The sequence below is a fragment of the Durio zibethinus genome, chromosome 2, assembly GCF_047325235.1.
Source record: "Durio zibethinus cultivar Kanyao isolate XHJ-2024 chromosome 2, ASM4732523v1, whole genome shotgun sequence".
NCBI classification, from domain to species: domain Eukaryota; kingdom Viridiplantae; phylum Streptophyta; class Magnoliopsida; order Malvales; family Malvaceae; genus Durio; species Durio zibethinus.
Window position 1 is genome coordinate 974002 of NC_143163.1, and position 22319 is coordinate 996320.

Genomic DNA, 22319 nt, shown 5'->3' on the forward strand with positions numbered 1-22319 from the left:
GACATATATTCTCGTAGTGAAAAAATTATTTTTAATTGATAAGATTGAGTTTATATGTGTTATTATAATCTTAAAAATTATATCAATAATTTAAATATAAAAACTTTAAAAAACATAATTTTGATTAATAAATAAAATTATTCTATCCAAATACTTATGCCCATTAAATAAAAGATAAAATCTTATTATTATTATTATTATTGTATCTTATTATATCATAAATTTATGCACCAAATAAACATTAAAAAATTGAGTTATGACACCTTGGTGGCGAACGGTTATTAGGTGCTGCTGACTAACTAGATTAATAACACAAAAAAAACTGAGCATTAGTCAAATAGCATGAGTTTTGAAATGACCTTTAGAGGCTACAGGTTTGAGAATCAAGACGTAAAATGTCTTCATTAAACTAGATAAATTATGGTATGTTTGATAAGGAGATAGAGTCCAAAATACATTTTGAATTTAATGCATAAAATGAAATAGCATGGATGCAGCTACAAGTAATTTGGTAGATTCAGCCCATTTTCCTACTAATTAATTATTGTTTTAGCCCAATCTAAAGCTTTCGGGTTTGGACCGTATAAAATGTATCTAAATAAACGTTATATGCAAAAGCAAACCAGAATCTAGAACGAAACTTCTCTTTTTATTATTGTTAGTATTTATAATACAATGTCAGGTAATTTAAGGCCTGGGGTACCAATTCTTTCAATTCAGGGTGCTGCGAAACAACCGTGCAGCGTCCCCTCTTACTAGTTAATAATTGTCGAATGGCAGTCGCGACCCTGGCTTGTTCCATAGCCTCGCTATAATCACCATTCAAGGCAAGGTAGCATATAAGCACCAATCCATGCCGCTGCTGTGTCCTTGCACCATCTCTCAACAATTTCACCAATGGCTGTACAGCGTTGAACTCAATCATCCTCTTTGAATGCTCTCTGTGAAGATAATTATCTTTACAGGCAAACTTTTGTAAAGCAACCAAAGCTTCTGTTGTCACTTGTTGGCGCTCATTCCCAAGCTGTGACACCAAAACACTAATTACTTGATGATTTTCTCTTTTAAAAAATATTCTGGCTAAGGAACCAATCGATTTGATGGCAAGAACTTGCAGTGTAGGGTCCTCTGATTCTTTAACCACCCTCAAGAGCAGCTCAACAATAGCCTTTGCACCGGGAGAGTTGGTCTTAAATGCTTTGCATCTAAGATCAAGATTAGATTCAGCTGCAGCAGTAATTTCCATTATAGTCATCAAGCAACACTGTAATTGAACATGTTCCGCTTCCACCAATTTAGCCAAGCAAATCATTAATCCTTCTATCTCCTTTATCATCCTACTAAAGTTAAGTGGAAATGTTTCACTCCTCAGCATTTTCGCTAGCTCCCAAATCTTATTTTCCATGCAAGACCAGGCCGAAGAATCGTAGCAGAGGATATGAGGCGAGAGAAAGATTTCATTACGGGCAGTACCAAAATTGGGGTTGTAGATGATTAGAAGCCAGTTCGTGTTGACGACGCAAGCGTCTAAAAGGAGATAGAGCTTATCGAAACTGGTGGTTTTTGTTCCGGTGAAGAGTCGGCAAAAGATGGTTTTGCGTTTACACTTGCAGGCTAAGGATAAGGCCTCCTGAAGGATGCTGGAGACCTCTGAGATAACACAGTGAATTGGGTTCAAGTATAGCAACATCGGGTTTAAAGTGATGAAGCAGAGCAGTGTACAGAGCATTTGCATCAGCTGACAAACTTGCTTCCCCATCTCCATACATTTTACCCTGAACGATTTCGCCTGATCAGCCGCTTGATCGACTTGCTTTGCTAGGAATATCAGATTCCGCAGATGGTTCTCGATTAGCTTCTTCTGCTGGGATTCCATCGTAGCTCACTCCCTAAAAGTGCTTTCTTTTCTCTAGTTTTGCTGTGTAGGGCATAGGGAACGCAATAAATAGAAGTAAAACACAAGGAAGTTTTCAATTGAAAGGCCACTGATGAGCTCAACGCGGTTAGCAGCAGAAGTTTCACAGCAAAGACGGCTAGCACTTTCGTTTAATCGCACGATATCGCTCGTATGCGAGTTTACTTTTTCGAAACGTTCTATGACACGGACAAAAGGATGTTTAGGATTATTTTTTACTTTAGAACACAAAGGTTTTTTTTTTAATTATTTAATTCTCAAAGTCGAGATAGAAGGATATATGATTTGGATTATCATAAAGTCATGTTTTTCAAAAGATTTTAAGATTAGTGTTTTAACAAACTTGATATACAAAACACTTTTTTTTTTTTTGCATGTCTTACACAAAATTGATTTCTTACGGCCTTTGTTTCTAGATAATTTCTTTACCAAGGGTTTTTCATTTATATATTTTTATTTGATATTTATTTATTATTATTTAAACTACCATTTCTCTTTTAGCCAAAAAAAAAATCTATTTCTCTAAATACACAATATGGATTATACAATACGAATGAGGAGGCATAAGGTAATAGAAAGCGAAGATTCAAATCTTGGACCCCAGTTTTTCTTAAAAAAAGATAAGAATTGTTACCTGCTTTGGGGCATCTTCAAACCTCACAAAATTTTGGGCCAAACTACGGAGAAAGGATATGGGAAATGGCCCTAACACTCTGGAAAAGGCTTAACCAGCCATATGTACATATTACATTTTTACAGAATTTACGTTTGATAAAACCGGATTTTCATCTTGCCTGAGCTTTTGTACAATTTCCATCACCGATCATAGTGCCAGTTCCGCGCAATTAGCTTTCAGAAAGTGCTGTTCCTCTTGGTCTTGATTCTCTTGAATGAACGTAGTGACCGTAACAATCCCTTTTTACATATCATTACTATTGGTAATGTTCTCCGATCACCGTGGAGATTTACTGGCCTTGCTAGAGATACGATAATTAAGCCCTTTGAACAGTAAATTCAACTGACGTCGTAGAAAATCGACAACTACTTTATTCTGTTCTCTAATAAACTGTTTAATGCCTGGTGACCAGTCTAATTTGTTCATGCTTGTCCGTATGATTGGATGGGAGTTTGGATATTGCGTCAGAGACCAATTCTTCTAACTCAGGATGTTCTGCTGCGACTTTTGCGATCTATTGTCTGAACTCTGAAGAGAAGTCAATGCCCCATCTTTTATCAACACATTGCTACAATTTGTCCTTTACCACGCTTAGCAGAGGTGTTACTTTTCTGCTCCTAGGTCAAAAGTCTGCCACATTCATTTCTAGGGAAAAAAAAAGATCAAATCATATTGCGATGCGAGAGGAGTATCTCACGAGAACGCGAGGTTTCTTTAATCTCTCTCTTCTTTTTTAGACCAAGACACTGATGAATGACGACAGATTTAATATTGAGCCAAGTGGGTCTTTTTCAATTTGTCAAAAGTAAGTGGGTATTTTTTAGTTTTCCGAACGTTATCGCGCGATTTTGTATCCAACCAGCAAATAGTACTATTGATGACCGAAATATCAAGCAACATATCATAGTATCTTTAGGCACGCACAAACAAGTAAACAAATATAAGTTGAAGTGTATTTGATATTGATTTGTATTGTATAACATGTACAAGAGATAAGTTGAAGTGTATTTGATATTGATTTGTATTGTATAACATATACAAGAGAATTGCTATTTACAATGCTTAACACTTGACAGGGCACAAGATAAAATTGGGTTCGTGGCTATGTTCTGGAGATGGATAGTCTTTATCCTTCTGATAGTCAACTGAGTAGTTACTTAATGAATAATAACCTTGTAATTGCTGGCATGCGCAAAAAAGACAGCAGATCAACAGAGCCCATCTATGCCGCTGCATCTTATTGCCATCTCCAATCAATCTCATCAATGCCGGAAAAGAAATACACTCAATTACTGACTTCCAATGCTCAATATGAAGGTAATTTTCTGGACATAAAAACTTTTGCAAAGCAATGGCAGCTTCTGTTGCCACTGTTAGGTGCCTGTTGTGAAGTAATGACACTAAGGGACCAATTACTCCCGCAGTCTCACGTGATGGGAAAATCCTTGCCAATGAACCGATGGATCTGATGGCAGGAATTTGCTGTATAGGGTCATTTGATTCTTTTATCACCCTCAGGAGCTGATCAACAACAGCCTTTGCAGAAGGAGAATTAGTTTTAAATACAGCTTGTCTAAAATGAATATCAGATTCAGCAACAGTTGCTATCTCCATAATAGTCATCAAACAATAGTAACGTAATTTACCACTTTCCTTTTCCACCAAGTTAGCCAAGCAAAGCAATGCTTTTGTGTTTGTTATTGTCCTACAATTTGAAACGCTCCTAGCAGCAAGCGTCCACAAAGCCTCAGCACAATTGATTTTGAGTTCACGCTTTTCAGGTTCATCTGCAGATGTCTCAGATGATAATAATGATACCAGCGGCCAAATCACATTCCCTTCGGCGGAATCACATTCGATTGCTGCATTTTCCTCTGCCATTCTGGCCACTAAATTTGCTGCCTGAATCTGAACCTCAATAGGCGCATCCTTCAATAAGCGAACTATAACAATCACTATATTCTTCATAATCTCTGGGTCATTAGTTAAAATACAGAGGGCATTAGCGGCTTCTAATTGTGCAAAAAGGGAAGTGCTCACTTTCAAAATCTTTAATAAGGGAGGCAGACCCCCTTCTGCCACAATGTATTTCTTGTACAAGTTACTATCTTGAGCAAGCGAACCAAGACTATTTATGGCGTCTATGCGATCACTCAATCGGCGCCCCATTTGGACTGTGCCAATGCAACTCCAGACCAGTAAAAAAATGGGATTATTGTTGCAGAATGGAGGGAGGAAGACAACAATTCCGCCAAAGGCACCATTGTTTATGGGGTCATAGACTATAAGAAGCCACTTCATGTTGCCGATCGAATCATCTAAATTACGGAAGACTGTTTGAAAATCGGTAGTCTTGGGGGTGTTGAAGAACCGACAAATAACGCTTTTGAGATTAAACTTGCAAGCGATGTCTAGAGCGTGCTTGAGAATTCCTTGAACCTCCTCAAGTATGCGGTCAACTGGGCGCAAGTAGAGGGATTTTTTAGCTGAAGTGGTGATAAAGCGGAGTAGGGTTTTCATCATAAAAGACAGCTGACCAACTCGCTTCTCTACCTCTAACCGTTCTTCCAGGAAAGACTTTAGCTCATCAATTGCTGAGAAAACACGCTTCGCTAAAGCTATTGAGTTCAACAACTTATCCTCAATCCATTTGTTCTCTGAATCTTCCATGGGCTGGCAGCTCAAATTTTGTGCTAATTGTTGTACAGTCTCAGTTTACATTAAAGTTAAACAAATTGCTATTGTTTATAACTGGAGGATTGCTTTCTCTTTGGAACTCACGTCTACACAAAATTTGTTGTTTTTGACAAACATCGCACGAAGGATTTGTAGAACTGAAGAAGACCGGCAAGTCTCGCTAGACACAACATGATTGGTCCAAAGCTTCGGAGTTACGCCTGTTGTAGATTATTAATTGTTTCTAAATTTATCTTCTAGATGTTGGATGCGGTCAACTGAAGACCAAGATAACTTGTTAAATTTGCACAACTTAATTCGTGATGTCCATTCCATTCCGATGAATTGTTAAATACTTTCTAGATCACAGCTGCTGCTGTAACTAAAATTCTCTAAATTATAACCTACTGGAAATTTAAACAACTTTGCACGAGTTTTTTCCGATTGAAAGGTATTTTAAAATCGTTATTATTTAATAGGGATAGTTTTAAATTTATTTACCTAAATGAAGTTTTTAGACCATGTCATATTTTTTATTATTTTTTTCCTTTTACGTACAAAATACAAGAGATTACACGTTCTCTGCTTCCATGCTTTAACTGTCTTGCAATCAAGGACCAGTAGGAAGCATAATAGGAAAACTTTAGGTGGGTTCATAAACAAGGGATGAAGATGTATGAGCCAAAGTTGGCCCTGGAGATGATGCTTTGAGGGGTTCTTTAACAGGCCCACAATGCTTGGGAAAGTGTGTTGGCCTGGAGATGGAAATGGGGATTTTGTTTGAGGCTCGACTCTATTATTAGAACATGGGATTGAGAAGGAGCTGCTTTGGTAACAACAGTGATCAGTTTTTGCCCCTTTCAGTAATGACCCTCTTGGCCACTAATGCAAAAAAAAAAAAAAAAAGGACCAGAATGAAAAAATTGAAACTCAGAACTTCCACTTGTCATTTCCTTTATAGGGTCCTTTCTATTGCACTAGAAGTAATGATCTTTATGTACCAACAAAACCGAGTCTGATCCTTTTTCATATTTGAAAACTGCCCAAACCAGAAACATAATCCATATACCAAAATCAAATCAAGAAGACAATTGAACGTAAAAATGGTTATGAAAACAACAAGGCCAAAATATTGACTCAAAGCAATAAGAAATAGAAAAACTAAGGTGTCATTGACTTGGAACCTTTGCTACCAACCCAGGCATTGTACATCTCTTTAGGCTGCAAAACCCAGCCATCTTTGCCACCAACAAAGAAGTTTCTGGAGACATGAGAGAAAGAAAGAAAACAAGCAAAGAAGACTAAAAAAAGGCAGAGAGATTTTTGAGATTACAAATTGAGAGATTATAGACAAATATAATTTGTGTTATGGACATCAAACTAGATTTATGGAATACAGATATGTTGCATTATGAGAAATGTTCAGGAATAAAACATACATTAAGTTTTTAAAGTAAAGTTTATAAAGTTTTTTCTTAAAATAATTTAATAAAAAATTCAAATCAATAAATTAATGGAGTTGTAAAAATCAATAATATATGAAAAAAAATATTAAAAATATTATTTAAAATTTAAATTTAATTAATATTTATTCAACAATAAAAATTATGTTAATATTTTTACTAAAAATATATGTCTAAGAATATATATAAAAAAATTTTCAAATTTTTTTAAATTTTGCATACTCAATTTATGTAATAAGATCTTTTAATTTATCAGTTTTAAATTTTTATTTTTATTTTATTTAAATATTTTTAGTAAAAAATTTCAAGAATTTCATCTTAAAAAATTTTATATAAATCTTTTCCCTCATTTAAGTAAATAAATTTAAAACTATCCCTATTAAAAAATAAAGATACAGAATACCCTTCTATGAGAAAAAACTCAAATTTGCACATCAAAATATGAAGAATTAATATTTGATAAATTATAAGTGATAAATTTTTAATTTCATAATCCATATTAAAAAATTTTCACTTTATTAAATTCGTTTGTAAAGTCGAAAATCTCTTTATTAATATGAATATCCTTTGGTTCAGTCAACCTTGTTATTGACTTTGGATTAATAAAAAACGCGAGTCACAATCAGAATGTCGCGCAAAATCGCGCTCACTGCTGCTTACTGACGAATCATTTTCAGCATTTCTCTGCTGCTTTATAATTAGACTTCCGATTCTGGTGAATATTAAATGGAAATCGCGCGTTCGAGCTGGACAATCTAGCGTACTCAGCAGATATCTTTGCGGGCAATAGTACCTACGAGTTTGGACAAATTAGAGAAGAAACTTCATGGAAAACTTTAACTCGCGCTAAACACACCTGGGAATCGACTGTTAACCGCACTATCTATCAAGTATTGAGACGCCTTTTGTCTATATATCGCCAGATTCGGCACTATTTCTAGAATATCTATATTGGATGCGTGATTGAGTAGAAAGCATGCGGGGAGCATTTTCTTCTCCTTATTTAAGCTCCATCGGTTCTCTAGCTAAGACAGAAAACTTCAGCAATGGAAATCGTATCAAAGCGTCTTAAGAAGACTGATATTGAGAAACGAATGACGATCCCAAGCAAGTCCCTAAAGTGTTTCCCTCCTTTAAGTGGCAAGCATATGGTGGATTTTCAAGTGAAAGACGCTGGTGGCCGTGACTGGAGGTTTAGAATTTACACTCGGAAAAAGAATAGCAAGTACCTGAAGCCAGTGCTTACCAAGGGATGGAGAGAGTTTGTTTGCAGTAAAGAGCTTGGTGTTGGTGATAGAGTTAGGTTTTACATGGAGAATGAACAAGTTGGTGGTGTCAAGTATCGTGTCATGGTGGAAAAAGCAGTTAAAATATTTGGTGCCGTTTTAGCTCATAAACAAATTCACTGCTAGCAATATTTAGTATTTACATCCCAACTCCCAAGAACTTTACTCATGGGAGTATCTGCTTTTGTAATATAACAATTTCAACTGTTGTAGGATTTCTAGCAACTCTGGTTAAATATGCTTTGTAAATATACTGAATTGTTGATTAGCAATGTATCAAGTATCAAGTTCTTGTTTGATCGGCTACTGGTTTTATCTGTTTGAAGCATTTCATAATTTATGATAGCATTTTGTTTCACTACCCTTTTTTCATGGGAATCATCATTCTAAAACGCATTTAACACAATATACATCATTTTCCTCCTAATCTCACAGAGTTCATATTCAGGGGACCTATAAAACAGAGTGAAAACAGAACAGAAACAGAACCCTTGGTATACATTCTCAAATCGGGCTTCTCCTCAAATTACTAGCAATAATTTGTCAAGTTGCTAATCAAAATCGATTACTGGAAGATGGTCGTCAGATTATTTCAGGGCTAGTATGTATTAATCAAAAGCTTATTGTCTTTAAAGGCCCCACATTTTTACTACAGAAGAGAATAGAAACAGAGCTAAAAGCATTGATTCTGCAATTTTATGAACGTTAGCTCGTCAGTATAAAGAGAATTATATCTTGGAATTTAGAAGAAATTAGTGAAAATAAAATGAAGATGAAGGAGAACATGAAGAAAGGAGGATTACACTTTGTAACATTAGCCAATAATTCGAGGTGCACAAGATATAGGCAATTTCATCATTTACATAAGCTGCAGTGTTGTACCTGACAAAGTGACAAAGTTCTAGTTAATGAAAGATAAATTATAAATATATTTGTGACGATGTGAAAGAATTAGAGAAACCCACGTCAAATGCTACATTTGAATGGACCACCAACTTTAAATTTTATTGGAGTTGCTATAAACAAAGTGGGTGTTTTGACTTTGGAAGAAAACAAAAGGGACAAGAAAAAAAAGAAAACCGCGCGCGTTAACTGATAATCGAGTAGCATCGCTGCATAAATCGAATGCCTTATCTTTTCATGATAATTATTTATACTTTAAGCGGCTTGGAGATTTAGGTTTGCAGACGATCGAAAGAAAAAACCATCCGACTGAGCAGAAAGTCGAGCGATCTCACATTCATTGGTAGATTTCTTTATTTCCATGTATCTAATTGGATGCAAAAGATGAACAATTAAGCCATACAAATTATACAATAGAGGGATATTTGATTACGTCTATCATTTTTCATTTCCAAAGAACATATCACTATCAATGCACGGGCATTGGCGCTTTGAATTTTGAAGAAGAAAAGAACCAGGGCCTGGAGCCACATCTGCAGAGCATCGAGCGATACTAAATTATCTACAACGCGAGAGAGTTGCCATCTCTTATTCTCTATTTAATGCTGTCGGCTTTTGGTGTCTGCATTTCGAATGAGAGGACAATAAAAATTGCGCCTTCAGAAGAAAATTAATCTGATGCTTGATATTACAATACCATTGTCACACTTTTTCCTCTTTATATAGCCATTTTCATTGTTTCTCTGGCTAATAAGGAAACTTTCAAGCTAGCTCTTCAGCTCATTTTGCCTTAGTAATGGCAATAGTATTCTCGAAGATTCTTACCAAGACAGATATCGAAAAGAGATTGTCTGTTCCGACCGTGAAGAAAAAATGTTTCCTGAATTTCAGAGCCGGCCAGCATGAGGCAGAGTTTGAGGTCATAGACGAGAATGGCAAAGTCTGGATATTTGTTTGTACTGCGAGGAAGAAGGGAGACTATCCAAAGCCAGAGATCAGTAAGGGATGGCTTCAGTTCCGACGCTGGTGGAATCTTGCACGTGGAGATAAAGTGATACTTCATTGGAAGCAGGATAAGGCTAAGGGGCACTATAGAATGGAAGTGATAAAGAAAGCAACCCAGCAGCAATCCTGGGTTCTTTCGCCTCTAGTTCAGAACCATGATGCTGATGAAACCACGGGCGTCACAAGCTACAACAATGTCGAACACGAGCCAAACTTAACCTCCCACTGCTCTGATCAAGCTATAACCAATGAACCGACTGAAGGGTTTCATAATCAACCCGCTGCGGATACGGTTGGCTCGAAGTTTGAATTTATTAGTCTGAAGCATCATATAAAGGTTAATAGGGAACCCAAATTGATCAACTTCTTTGATTTGGGGTCACAAGACTCAAGAGAAGAGGAGCAACCAAGCTTTCCAAGTATATTTCATAGTCCTTATTTCAAGTTCCTATGACTTTTCACCAGCTATTGTTCCAGTGTTTTTGTGTGCTTAGTTGAGTACCCGAGTGGGGTTTTGTTGTCCCTCCTCAAGGATGTAATAACAATTATACTGCAGATTTTGTTTGGTTATTAATATTATAATATTATTCATAACAGTTTAGAAGATGATTGATTGACCATGAATATTGTGGTTTGCTTGATTTAAAATTTTGATTGGGAACATGAAATTCCCACAGCCAAGCCATTGATAAGAGTATTAAATTAAAACTTTGTTTCTATGAAGCGGTTGGCCGCCTTGTTTGACCTCCTTTTGCATCGGCTTCTTCTTCATCCTCAATTACATTTGTGAATCATGGAAATCTAATGCCTTAAGCACAATTTCTTCCCTTTGATCAACTATGGCAGGAGCTTCCTAACTAACTCCCTCATCATCCCGAAAAGTAGTTTAGACTTTAAACTGGTTTCATTTTTCTGGCGTAGATAAGATGTTTTTGACTAAAATTTACATTCCAATCAATTGATTGCATATTCTTTTTTATCTTTACCAATGTTTCCACAGATCTGCTGTTTTCAACGAAAAATGCAGACCCAAAACCCATTCTGTTGCCATAATGGGATGGGATGGGATACAAGGATTCAGATTTGCAACTATTTCCTTGGACAAATCCTAACCTTAGAGCTCTTTTATCCGGCACTTTTTTCCTTTTTACTCGACAAATTGGCTGGTATTATGGGTGTATAGTTAACCCTTGGTGCAGCATTAGTTTCTGTTGTTAAAAACAAAGACAATTATCAGGTTGTCAAAAACATTACGAAAAATACCAAAGGATATTGGCTAGTGGTCAAAAGAGTTTGTTCCTCCTCTCGTTAGTTGGCTTTGATTTTGTTGGAAAGCTGTGAGAATTGAGAAAGTAATTTATTATAAATTCGTTAAAGCTGTAAATAAGCTTGTTAACCATTTTAGGAAAGAGATGTACAAAACAAAGTCCATAAACCTCTTCATGCTAAATAAATATATAAAAAAAAAAAAAACATTATGATAAATTCTCAGTATTAAGTTGATAAAACGTTTGATGCAACCACTTTGAATTCCGGTGAGTTTATACATCTTTTTACTAAGTTCGTTTAGGGGCTTTTCCATTAAAAGCCCTTTTTCCTTAGGCTTTGCAAATGTTCTCAAAATAGAATCTCCCTAGCCCAACCCGACCCAAATGGCCCACTGTTAACACTCAAGTGAGTGAATAAACCTCAATTACATTGTCCAACTAAGCACCAATCTTTAAAGGGGAGCACGTTTTAGTTTCCTGCATCTTTCTATTGGTTCACTTTCGGTTTATGAATTGATTTTTTTCAAGTTTGAAAGTCAACTATCCCAAGTCTTGGATTAGAATGTCAATCTTTCTTATGCTTAATAAAAATTTTGATTTTTTATCTGAATAGATATAAAAATAAGTATTATATTATGAGTAAAAAAACAAAAAATATATAATTTTAAATTTTTATTAGATACAGAGATAAAAATAAATAATATAACACTCGTATTTTATATATATTTATATATTTAATAAATAAATTTTTATTAAATAATATAAATTATTATTTTAAATTAAAAAATTATGAATATAAAAATTATTTATATTCATTAAATATTCGTAAGGATGAAATAGAGATAGATTTGAAATATCTATTGGATATAAGAATAAGTATAATACAAAATTTTGAGGATGAGAATAGTACCTTTTTCATACCTTACCTATTAATATTCTTATCTTAGATTGATTGGACCGAATAAATAATCCAAACATTTTAATTGCTAAAATATTATCTTGATAATTCCCTTAATTAGTTTTGTGAAAACTAAAAAGAGGATATTCTGGATTAACATGTGTTTATAAGTATCGATTAAGAATAGTTAGAATATTATTAAAAAATGTTTTTTTACTAAATTTAAGGAGACACAATATATTATAATTAATTCAAAATTTTTTGTTTAAATATTATATTAATTAATAATTTAGGTACTGGTTAACATTGTTTATGTTACAATGAAAAATATTATTCTCTCACCACTGCTATTTCAAACATTTATATATCCTGACATACCATACAAAATGCTTTCCTTCACCATAGCTACAGCTATATTCTGTTAAAATATGTTCTTGACTTGTTTTAAGAGACCTGCAATATCCAATGAGTTACACGTTGAAACCCTTTTTATATGTATAAATAAGTATCTGTTCCCTACAGCAACAGTGTGCTAATTCAGCTTAAAAAAAATTTAAAGTGCAATTGAATTATTGAGCCAATTCTTTCAGGTTGATTTTAGCAGATAGCCTTGTGGTGTTTTCTTATAATAGCAGCAGCATCAATGACACTGTATACAGGCAAGTTATTGCTATATCATCATCGTTATGATAATAACACTTATCTCTCTCACTTTTTTTAAAAAAAATTCAAGAAAGCAGTTTATTATTCATAATCTTAACCCATAATTGAGTATAAGCATTATGTGTTGACAAGCACGCCTTCTCTGCTTTTCATGTGTAAGTTTCTTTAATGATAAAACCAGTGTTTTATCGATAATTTTGTTAAATATAATTTTTTTTGTCAATATCTAATGACAAAACTACTATTTGTATCAATATCTATACTATATAATTAAAACTATCCTTTTGAAAGTTATTATATTACCCATTCAATTATTCTATTATTATTTAACACGTACCTAAAAATGCAATAATAACTTTACTCTTATAATCTGCTAAAATTATTATAATACATTCTCTTATCGTATTTACAAAAATATTTAACTTATCATAATGGATTAAAATTATTACAACTTTTATTTTATTATAATTGGAAAACTATAATTGAAAGCAATCCTTTGGGACATTACTATATTGCCCATCCAATTATTTCAAAATTGTTTGACACATGTCTAAAAGTACAATAATACCCCTACTCACAAAATCAACTAAAATTATTATAATGTCCTTCCTAATATAATTGGCCAAATTACTGTAATGATATACTTATCATAATTACTTAATGACATGTGACATGTTATTTGAAATTTATTATAATGTTCTATTAAATTACATATTAAATTTTATCATAATATAAAATTAATTATATAATAAATTACTAAATACGAAAATTACATAAAACTTAAATACATATTAAATTATTATAATAAAATAAATTTATAAAATATATAGAAAGTAATCTCATAAGAAAATTATTATAATACCATTTTAATTAATTGATTAGTAGTTGACACATGTTCAAATCAACTATAATGCTCTTCCTTTCATAATTAGTTAAAATTATTATAATACTCTCATATCATAATTAGGGAAATAACCTTTCTAATATAATTAGTAAAATATTATAATATCCCTCTTATTATAATTGCAAAAGTTCTCTCATATCATGATTGATTATAATTATTATAATGTCTTTTTTGTCATAATTACAAGAATTATATATTAAAATTTAACAATATATAAAATTAATTACACATAAAATTACTACAATACTTTTACCATTATTTTATAATACCCCATGTTAAATTACATATTAAATTAATTGCATAAGACTTAACTATATATTAAATTACTATAAATCTATACAATATATTAAAAGTAATCTCTCATGGAAATGGTTATAAAAAATATATTTATTATTTAATATAAATAATAAATATATTTTATAAAAATAATAATATATCAAAAATAAAATTTGACAAAAAATTATCAGCCCTGTCACGCAGGGCAAAAATCTAGTATAAATAAAATCCCTTGACCTTAACCATCCATTTTTTTAAAATGAGATTGCAATATATTATATAAATAAAAATCTTTATCAACTAATAAAGTTGACCTTATATATTATATAAGGATATACTATCAGTTTATAAATGTTATAAACTATCAATAAATCACGTAATTACATATTATAAACATTAATTTTAAATATATTTTTAAAATTACATTTATTTATTTTTGAAATTTTATCTTTTTTTAGGTGTTATTGTATAATTTATTAATAATATTTTAATACTAAATATTATTTCGAAAATATTTTAATATTTAATAATCTTTTATACTAAATATTAATTTAGTAATATTTTAGTATTTAATATATTTTAATAATTTTTTAATATTACAATTATTTTAATATTAATTTAATAATATTTTGCACCAAACACACCTTAAGTATTCTATTTAAATTATGATTTTTTTAAGGTTTATTTTTTATTACTTTTTTTAAAAAATGAACGAAAAGAAAAAGTAAAAAATAACTTAAATTAAAAATTTATGAATATGAAAATTATTTATACTCATTAAATATTTGTATGGATAAAAGAAAAATAGATTTGAAATATCTGTTGGGTACAAAAATTAGTATAATACAAAATTTTGAAGATGAAAATGGTACTCTACCTGTTTAATATTTAACCTATTGATATTCTTATCTTAAATTGATTGGACTGAACAAATAATCCAAATACTTTGATTGCTAAAAAATTATCATGGTAATTCCCTTAATTAGTTTTGTGAAAATTAAAAGAAGGATATTCTGTATTAACATGTGTTTATAAGTACGGATTAAGAATAATTAGAATATTATTAAAAAATGTTTTTTTTACTAAATTTAAGGAGACACAATATATTATAATTAATTCAAATTTTTTCTTTAAATATTATATTAATTAATATTTTAAGTACTGGTTAACATTTTTTATGTTACAATGAAAAATATTATTCTCTCACCACTTCTATCTCAAACATTTATATATCCTGACAGGTCATACAAAATGCTTTCCTTCACCATAGCCATAGCTATAGCTATATTCGGTTATAATATGTTCTTGACTTGTTTTAAGAGACTTGCAATATCCAATGAGTTACACGTTGAAACCCTTTTTCATACGTATAAATCAGTATCTGTTCCCTACAGCAACACTGTGCTAATTCAGCTTAAAAAAAAATTAAAAGTGCAATTGAATTATTGAGCCAATTCTTTCAGGTTAATTTTAGCAGATATCTTTGTGGTGTTTTCTTATAATAACAGCAGCATCAATGACACTGTATACAGGCAAGTTATTGCTATTCTATTTGCTATATCATCATCGTTATGATAATAACACTTATCTCTCTCACTTTTTTAATTCCAGAAAGCAGTTTATTATTCATAATCTTAACCCATAATTGAGTATAAGCATTATATGTTGACAAACACACCTTCTCTGCTTTTCATGTGTAAGTTTCTCTAATGATAAAACCAGTGTTTTATCGATAATTTTTTTAAATATCATTTTTTTGTCAATATCTAATGACAAAACTACTATTTGTATCAATATCTATACTACATAATTAAAATAATCCTCTTGAAAATTATTATATTATCCATTCAATTATTTTATTATTGTTTAATACGTATCTAAAAATACAATAATTACAATAATAACTTTACTCTTATAATTTACTAAAATTACTGCAATCATTTATCATATTTACAAAAATATTTCTCTTATTATAATTAATCAAAATTATTATAATACCTATCTTATTATAATTGGCAAACTATAATTGAAAGTAATCTTTTAAAATTATTATATTGCCCATCCAATTATTTCAAAATGTTTGACATATGTCTAAAAGTACACTAATACCCCTACTCATAAAATCAACTAAAATTATTGTAATACTCTTCCTAGCATAATAGGCCAAATTACTATAATGATCTACTTATCATAATTACTAAATGACGTGTGACATTTTATTTGAAATTTATTATGATATTTTATTAAATTACATATTAAATTTTATCATAATATAAAATTAATTATATAATAATTTACTATATAGGAAAATTACATAAAACTTAATTACATATTAAATTACTATAATAAAATAAATTTATACCATAGATAGAAAGTAATCTCATAAGAAAATTATTATAATACCCCTCTAATTAATTGATTTGTAGTTGACGCATGTTCAAATCTATTATAATGCCCCTCCTTTCATAATTATTTAAAATTATTATAATACTTTCATATTATAATTATAGAAATAACATTCCTAATATAATTAATTGAAATTATTAAAATACCCCTCTTATCATAAATGCGAAAATGCTTTTATATCATGATTGACTACAATTATTATAATGCCTTTCTTATGATAATTACGAGAATACCTCATTTTAATAATTAGCTAAAATTATTATAATATTTTTATTAAATTACATATTAAAATTTAACAAGATATAAAATTAACTACACATGAAATTAATAAAATACTTTTACCATTACTTCATAAAAATTTGACATGTGGTATTTTATAAAAATGATTATAATACCCTATGTTAAATTACATATTAAATTAATTACATAAGACCTAACTATATATTAAATTACTATAAATCTATATAATATATTAAAAGTAATCTCTCATGGAAATGACTATAAAAAATATGTTTATTATTTTAATATAAATAATAAATATATTTTACAAAAATAATAATATATTAAAAATAAAATGTGACAAAAAATTATCAGCCCTGTCACGCGGGCAAAAATCTAGTATAAATAAAATCCCTTGACCTTTACCATCTATTTTTAAAAAAAATGAGATTGCAATATATTATATAAATAAAAATCTTTATCAACTAATAAAGTTGACCCTATATATTATATAAGGATATACTATCGGTTTATAAATGTTATAAACTATCAACGAATACATAATTACATATTACAAACATTAATTTTGAATATATTTTTAAAATTAAATGTATTTATTTTTAAAATTAATTTTTTTAGGTATTATTTTATGATTTATTAATAATATTTTAATACTAAATATTATTTTGAAAATATTTTAATATTTAATAATATTTTATACTAAAGATTAATTTAGTAATATTTTAGTATTTAATATATTTTAATAATTTTTTAATATTACATATTATTTTAATATTAATTTAATAATATTTTGCACCAAACACACCTTAAGTATTCTGTTTAAATTATGATTTTTAAAGGTTTACTTTTTTTTTTATTGCCTTTTTGAAAAGATGAACAAAAAGAAAAAGTAAAAAATAACTTAAATTAATTCCAAAAAAATTATGCATATAGAGAAATATATGTCAATATTTCCATTCAATATATGACTCCAACATATAATAATCTATGATTCCTGCTTAGACAGAAGACAAAATTTCGAAACCTTTTAATGAAAATTTTAAATTAGTCAATCCAAAAAGGTGAAATTGATAAGAGATTTTATTTACTGGTTATTTTTACTCTTTTTTAAGTGAAAAAATTAAAGTGAGTTCAAGTATAAGATCAGTAAGAACTATTTTTGATGAATTAAAAAAAAAAAAAAACTTTGAGTTTCATGAGTAATAAAAAATATAAATTAATTACTTTTAATAAAACCATTAAATTTGAATTAATGTTTTTAAAGTAAATATTATTATTATTATTATTATTATTATTATTATTATTATTATTATTATTATTATTATTATTATTAAATTGTTGCCCACGTTTCACTTAGAAAACTTTTTTACTTGGTAAACATTATTTTAGAATAGATACTTGATAAAAATATACATAAACTTTGTTATCACTAGAAGCAAATAAACATATTTTTCCCAAAAAATTGTAACTTTTAATGAAAATACAAAATAGTACCTTATGTCAATAAATTCATTCAATTCAAACTCTTTAAGCATAGAACTAAAAAAATAATTTTTAATGACTCAAAACCAATAATTTATATTTTTACAAAATATTGAAATATAAAAAAAAAAAAAAAACAAAATGAAGTAGAACTTTTAAATATATAAAAAAAAAATACAATCATAATTACTATTTACATATCAAGAATCTAAATTGATGCACCGAAAGAGCATATATATTGATATTGTAGATATTGTATATGATTCATGAGTACTTATACTACTTAATGTATATGAATTTAAACTTATATAAATGACATCAAATACTAAATACATTTATTTATAATTATTTAGATTCAAACATATTATAAATTTATTAATAACTAAGTTCATGAAAATGGTTAGATTTATGAATTATTAAATCCAGCAAAATAGTTAGATTTATATAACCTAAAATAATAATAAAAAAAGTAATTCATTTTATAAAAAAACTGTTTATAATTGTCACGTTGCAGCAAAAAATTGTACCAATTGACACTAAACACCCATTGGATGTCAATGCAGTAGCTATTTGAAAAATTTAAGCTGCTTTTGCCCACCAAACGTTGGTCTTATCTTTTTTTTTTTTGCCTTTTATCCTTCATTTAATATATAGTTTAACTTTTTCTTTTTATTTTTTATTTAAAAATTATGAATTATTAGTTTATTATTATGAATAAAACTTATTATTATCTTATAAATTAATAAATAAAATTTAGTATTATATTATGAATTAATAAACAAATAATAATTATATAATAAGTATTATTTTTATTAATTTTTAATTATTTATTAACAAAATTATTATTTGTCACAAAAATAATTTAATAATTTGTTAACAATTTATTAATTTTGTAAATATTAAATAATTTCAAATTTTTATTACTAACAAAAAAAATTATTTATAAGGTCACGTAACAGCAAATAACAAACACCTATATGAATGATTTTATATTGTATAAATTATTATTATTATTTGCTTCCGTTTGCAATAAAATTTTAGAAAAAAAAAATTGAAATATAATAATGAAAGCAACTAATAAATACTATTATTTGATTAGATTTTTCTTTTTTAAAAACTGGATAGAAAGAAAAAAATAAAAAAATAAATGACAAAAAAAAATAAAAGTATATGTTAAATCGGCTTAAGTTAACGGAAAGAAAAAAAAATGGACTTTAAACAAACTCCAAAAATTATTATGTTAATTAATTTTTTTGAAGTTTTCCAGTTGCTATGGCCCTGGTTTACGTGGAGATTAAAAAATGGGCCGTGGAGAAAATACCATCAACCAAAGAGTTACAAGATGCTTGGATCGAATGGGAAGTCCGCTGTTTGGTTGTACTGAGTCTTACTCTGCAGCTACTTCTCATCGTATCAGCGTATGTTTGACAAAAATACAAAGGAAGATGTTTACCGTACATAGCAGCGTTTGTCTGGTCAGTCTACCTGTTAGCTGACTGGGTTGCGACTGTGGCAATGACCACCATTCTTAGGGGAAGCTTTGAAAAGGAAAATGCGCTTGTCGTACTTTGGACACCATTCCTTCTGTGGCATCTAGGCAGCCCAGCTAACATTACGGCTTATTCTTTAGAAGATAATGAGATGTGGTTAAGACACTTTCTTGGACTAATCTCCAATGTTGCAGAGGCAGTTTACATCTACTTCAGGTTTCGAAAAGCCAGTGCCCCAAATTTTCGAAGCCTTCATTACCTTGATTTTATGGTTGTTCCAATATTAATTGGTGGAATTCTCAAGTATGCGGAAAGGATAGTGGCACTGAGATGTGCAAGCAATGAACAGCTCCAAATTGCTTTGTATCCCGAAGCAGTATATAACTTTCGTACGTCTAAAACAAAAGAGATGATTAGAAGTTTTAGAACGTCGAAAAGAAAAGGGATGATTAGAACGGGGCTGTACGAGTTGCCTGAGACGGGTAAAGCTTTTGTTGAATCCAAGGACTTGCCTCCAGAGGTCAAATTTCTTCGAGAGGCCTATGTATCATTTGAAATTTTCAGACCTCTCTTTTTGGGCCTGCCATTTCAGATTTCAGAAGAGTATCACAAAGACATGGTTTTCATGAAGCAAAAATCTGCGGTAGAAGCCTTCCAGTTGGTAAATATTGAACTTCAGTTCCTTTATGATTTGTTCTTCACCAAGAATCCCATACAACAATGTTACCATAAATTGAATAGAATTCTTCGTGGCTTCTACCTTCTGTCGGCTCTATCTGTACTGATTGGGTTCTCAACAATGAAGAATATTGGTGAGAGTGAGAAGGATCACATACGAAGAGTTGACATCGCCGTGACCGACTTGCTGCTGTCAGGAGCTATTTTTCTGGACGTTTATGCATCTGCTCTGCACCTTTGGTCCAATTGGAGCATGATTGGGTTTGGCATTGCTGGAGATAAGCTGCATAACTTCTACTATTGGTTGGTTGCTTCCAGGTTGCGTTCAATTAAGTCCGAGAGGGGAAAACCAAAAACAGCACAATACGATTTTTTCAGGGAAATTGCTTCACCCCCGACCAGGTGTAGCATCTTTACTCCAGTCATAAATCTTATTGACACCGATGAACTTCGCAAGAAGTTTGAGCAAATCAGTTGGGTGGAAGTCGGTGATGATCTCAAGGAATTCATCTACGGACATCTAAAAAGGGAACGTGAGGATTGTGAATCAAAAGGTCCGATATTCACTTCTGTCGATTTTCCACGTCTGGTGCACAATTGCATTGTTAAACGTGGACTGGATCCGGTAGTGTGGGGACAAATTACAGCGCAGGATTTTACCAACACCGTCTTTGTTTTGCATAATGCTACCAAGCTGGTTTATAACTACGATATTCAAAGAAGACAACTTACTACTCCTGTCTCATTATGCCGAATAAGCAATACCTTGTCTGAGTACATGTTATACCTTGTACTTGTGCATCCATCAATGCTGCCTAAAGAGTTTGACGTGCCGACAATAGAAAGTTTTCTAACTGATAAAGATAAAGTTGGTCTGATTAAAAAAAAAATTTCCACACTATTAAATGCATTTATACCGACGGATCAGAAGCATAGAAAAGACAACCCAACTCAAGCCAGCCAGCGATTGGCAGCGGCCATGATGCATTTACCCCAATCTGAGTTCGATATGTAGAACGAAGTAGAAGTACCAGTAAAGGCATTAGAGCTTGCGCGTTTATTGCAAGCTTTGGTGACAGAAAAAAGTTGGAATGACGAGGAGAAATGGAAATTGTTAAATGACTTGTGGATGAAAATAATGATTTGTGCAGCCAGCCACTTTTCATGGAAAGAGCATGCTCTACGGTTGAGGCATGGTGGTGAGCTGCTCACGCACGTCTCTCTTCTAATGGCAGATCTTGGCTTGAGCAAGGACATCCGCGGATATGCAGAAGTTCATGATGGTGATGATTCAGAAGGATTACGGTCACTGGATGATATTATGGGCGCATAGTTAACCATTTGGGGCTTGGTACAGCATTACTTTCTGTCGCGTGTGTCTTTTTTTTTTTTTTTGGGAATAAGTTTCTGTTGTTAAGAACAAGAAAACTATCATGTTGTCTAAAACATTATGTATATTATTTCCTGGACGGTGAATAAAGCTTTGGCTAAATGGAAAAAAATCCTTAAATTAAACTTAAAAATTATTCAAATTATTATTATTTTTTATTATAATCATTCAATTAATGACTCCAACATTTATTTTTATTTAATTAAATTTTTATTTGAATGAAAAATTAACATCATTAATTTTTATCGCCAACTAAAAGATCATTTAAATCCTACTGATCCGTCGGTGTGGTTCAACTTGGACCTTTTTTAGGCTAATCGCAATGTTATAGCGTTTGGATAACATCATCGAGATAGGATTATCCCAGTCATTCAACAAAACTTTTATTTACAGTGAAAAATATTTCTTCCCACGGCACCACTTCTTCCAATATTACCCATGAGTTTTTTGCTTTTTTTTTTTTTTTTAAATTTGCCATTAAAATTATAATGATCAGACAACAATCTCCGTATCATTTTTTATTTAAAAATATTAAAATAATTTTGTTGATTTAATATAATAAATAAAATTTATTATATAATAAATTAATAAATAAAAAGTTTTATTATTGTTATATAATAAATAAATAAATAATATATATTAATATTTTAATTGAAAATAATAATATTAAAATATATAAAAAAATAATTTGTCAATACAT

General features: G+C 30.4%; 2 protein-coding genes and 1 pseudogene across 2 annotated transcripts; 1 reads left to right on the top strand and 2 right to left on the bottom strand.

The window, feature by feature from the left end:
- Positions 1–496: 496 nt before the first annotated feature.
- Positions 497–2209, bottom strand: LOC149519852 (uncharacterized). The gene has a single exon (XM_089742291.1). It carries the CDS (start codon positions 1874–1876, stop codon positions 659–661), a length of 1218 nt encoding a protein of 405 aa, XP_089598417.1. The 5' UTR covers positions 1877–2209; the 3' UTR covers positions 497–658.
- Positions 2210–3653: 1444 nt separating this feature from the next.
- On the bottom strand, positions 3654–5261 carry LOC111308489 (uncharacterized). Its single transcript, XM_022906815.2, has one exon. It carries the CDS (start codon positions 5259–5261, stop codon positions 3654–3656), a length of 1608 nt encoding a protein of 535 aa, XP_022762550.2.
- A 10188-nt stretch (positions 5262–15449) lies between these two features.
- On the top strand, positions 15450–21562 carry LOC149519853 (uncharacterized; annotated as a pseudogene).
- Positions 21563–22319: the final 757 nt, after the last annotated feature.

Coding starts and splice junctions, on each gene's coding strand:
- LOC149519852 (XM_089742291.1), bottom strand. CDS start 1,876: ATGGAATCCCAGCAGAAGAAGCTAATCGAGAACCATCTGCGGAATCTG.
- LOC111308489 (XM_022906815.2), bottom strand. CDS start 5,261: ATGGAAGATTCAGAGAACAAATGGATTGAGGATAAGTTGTTGAACTCA.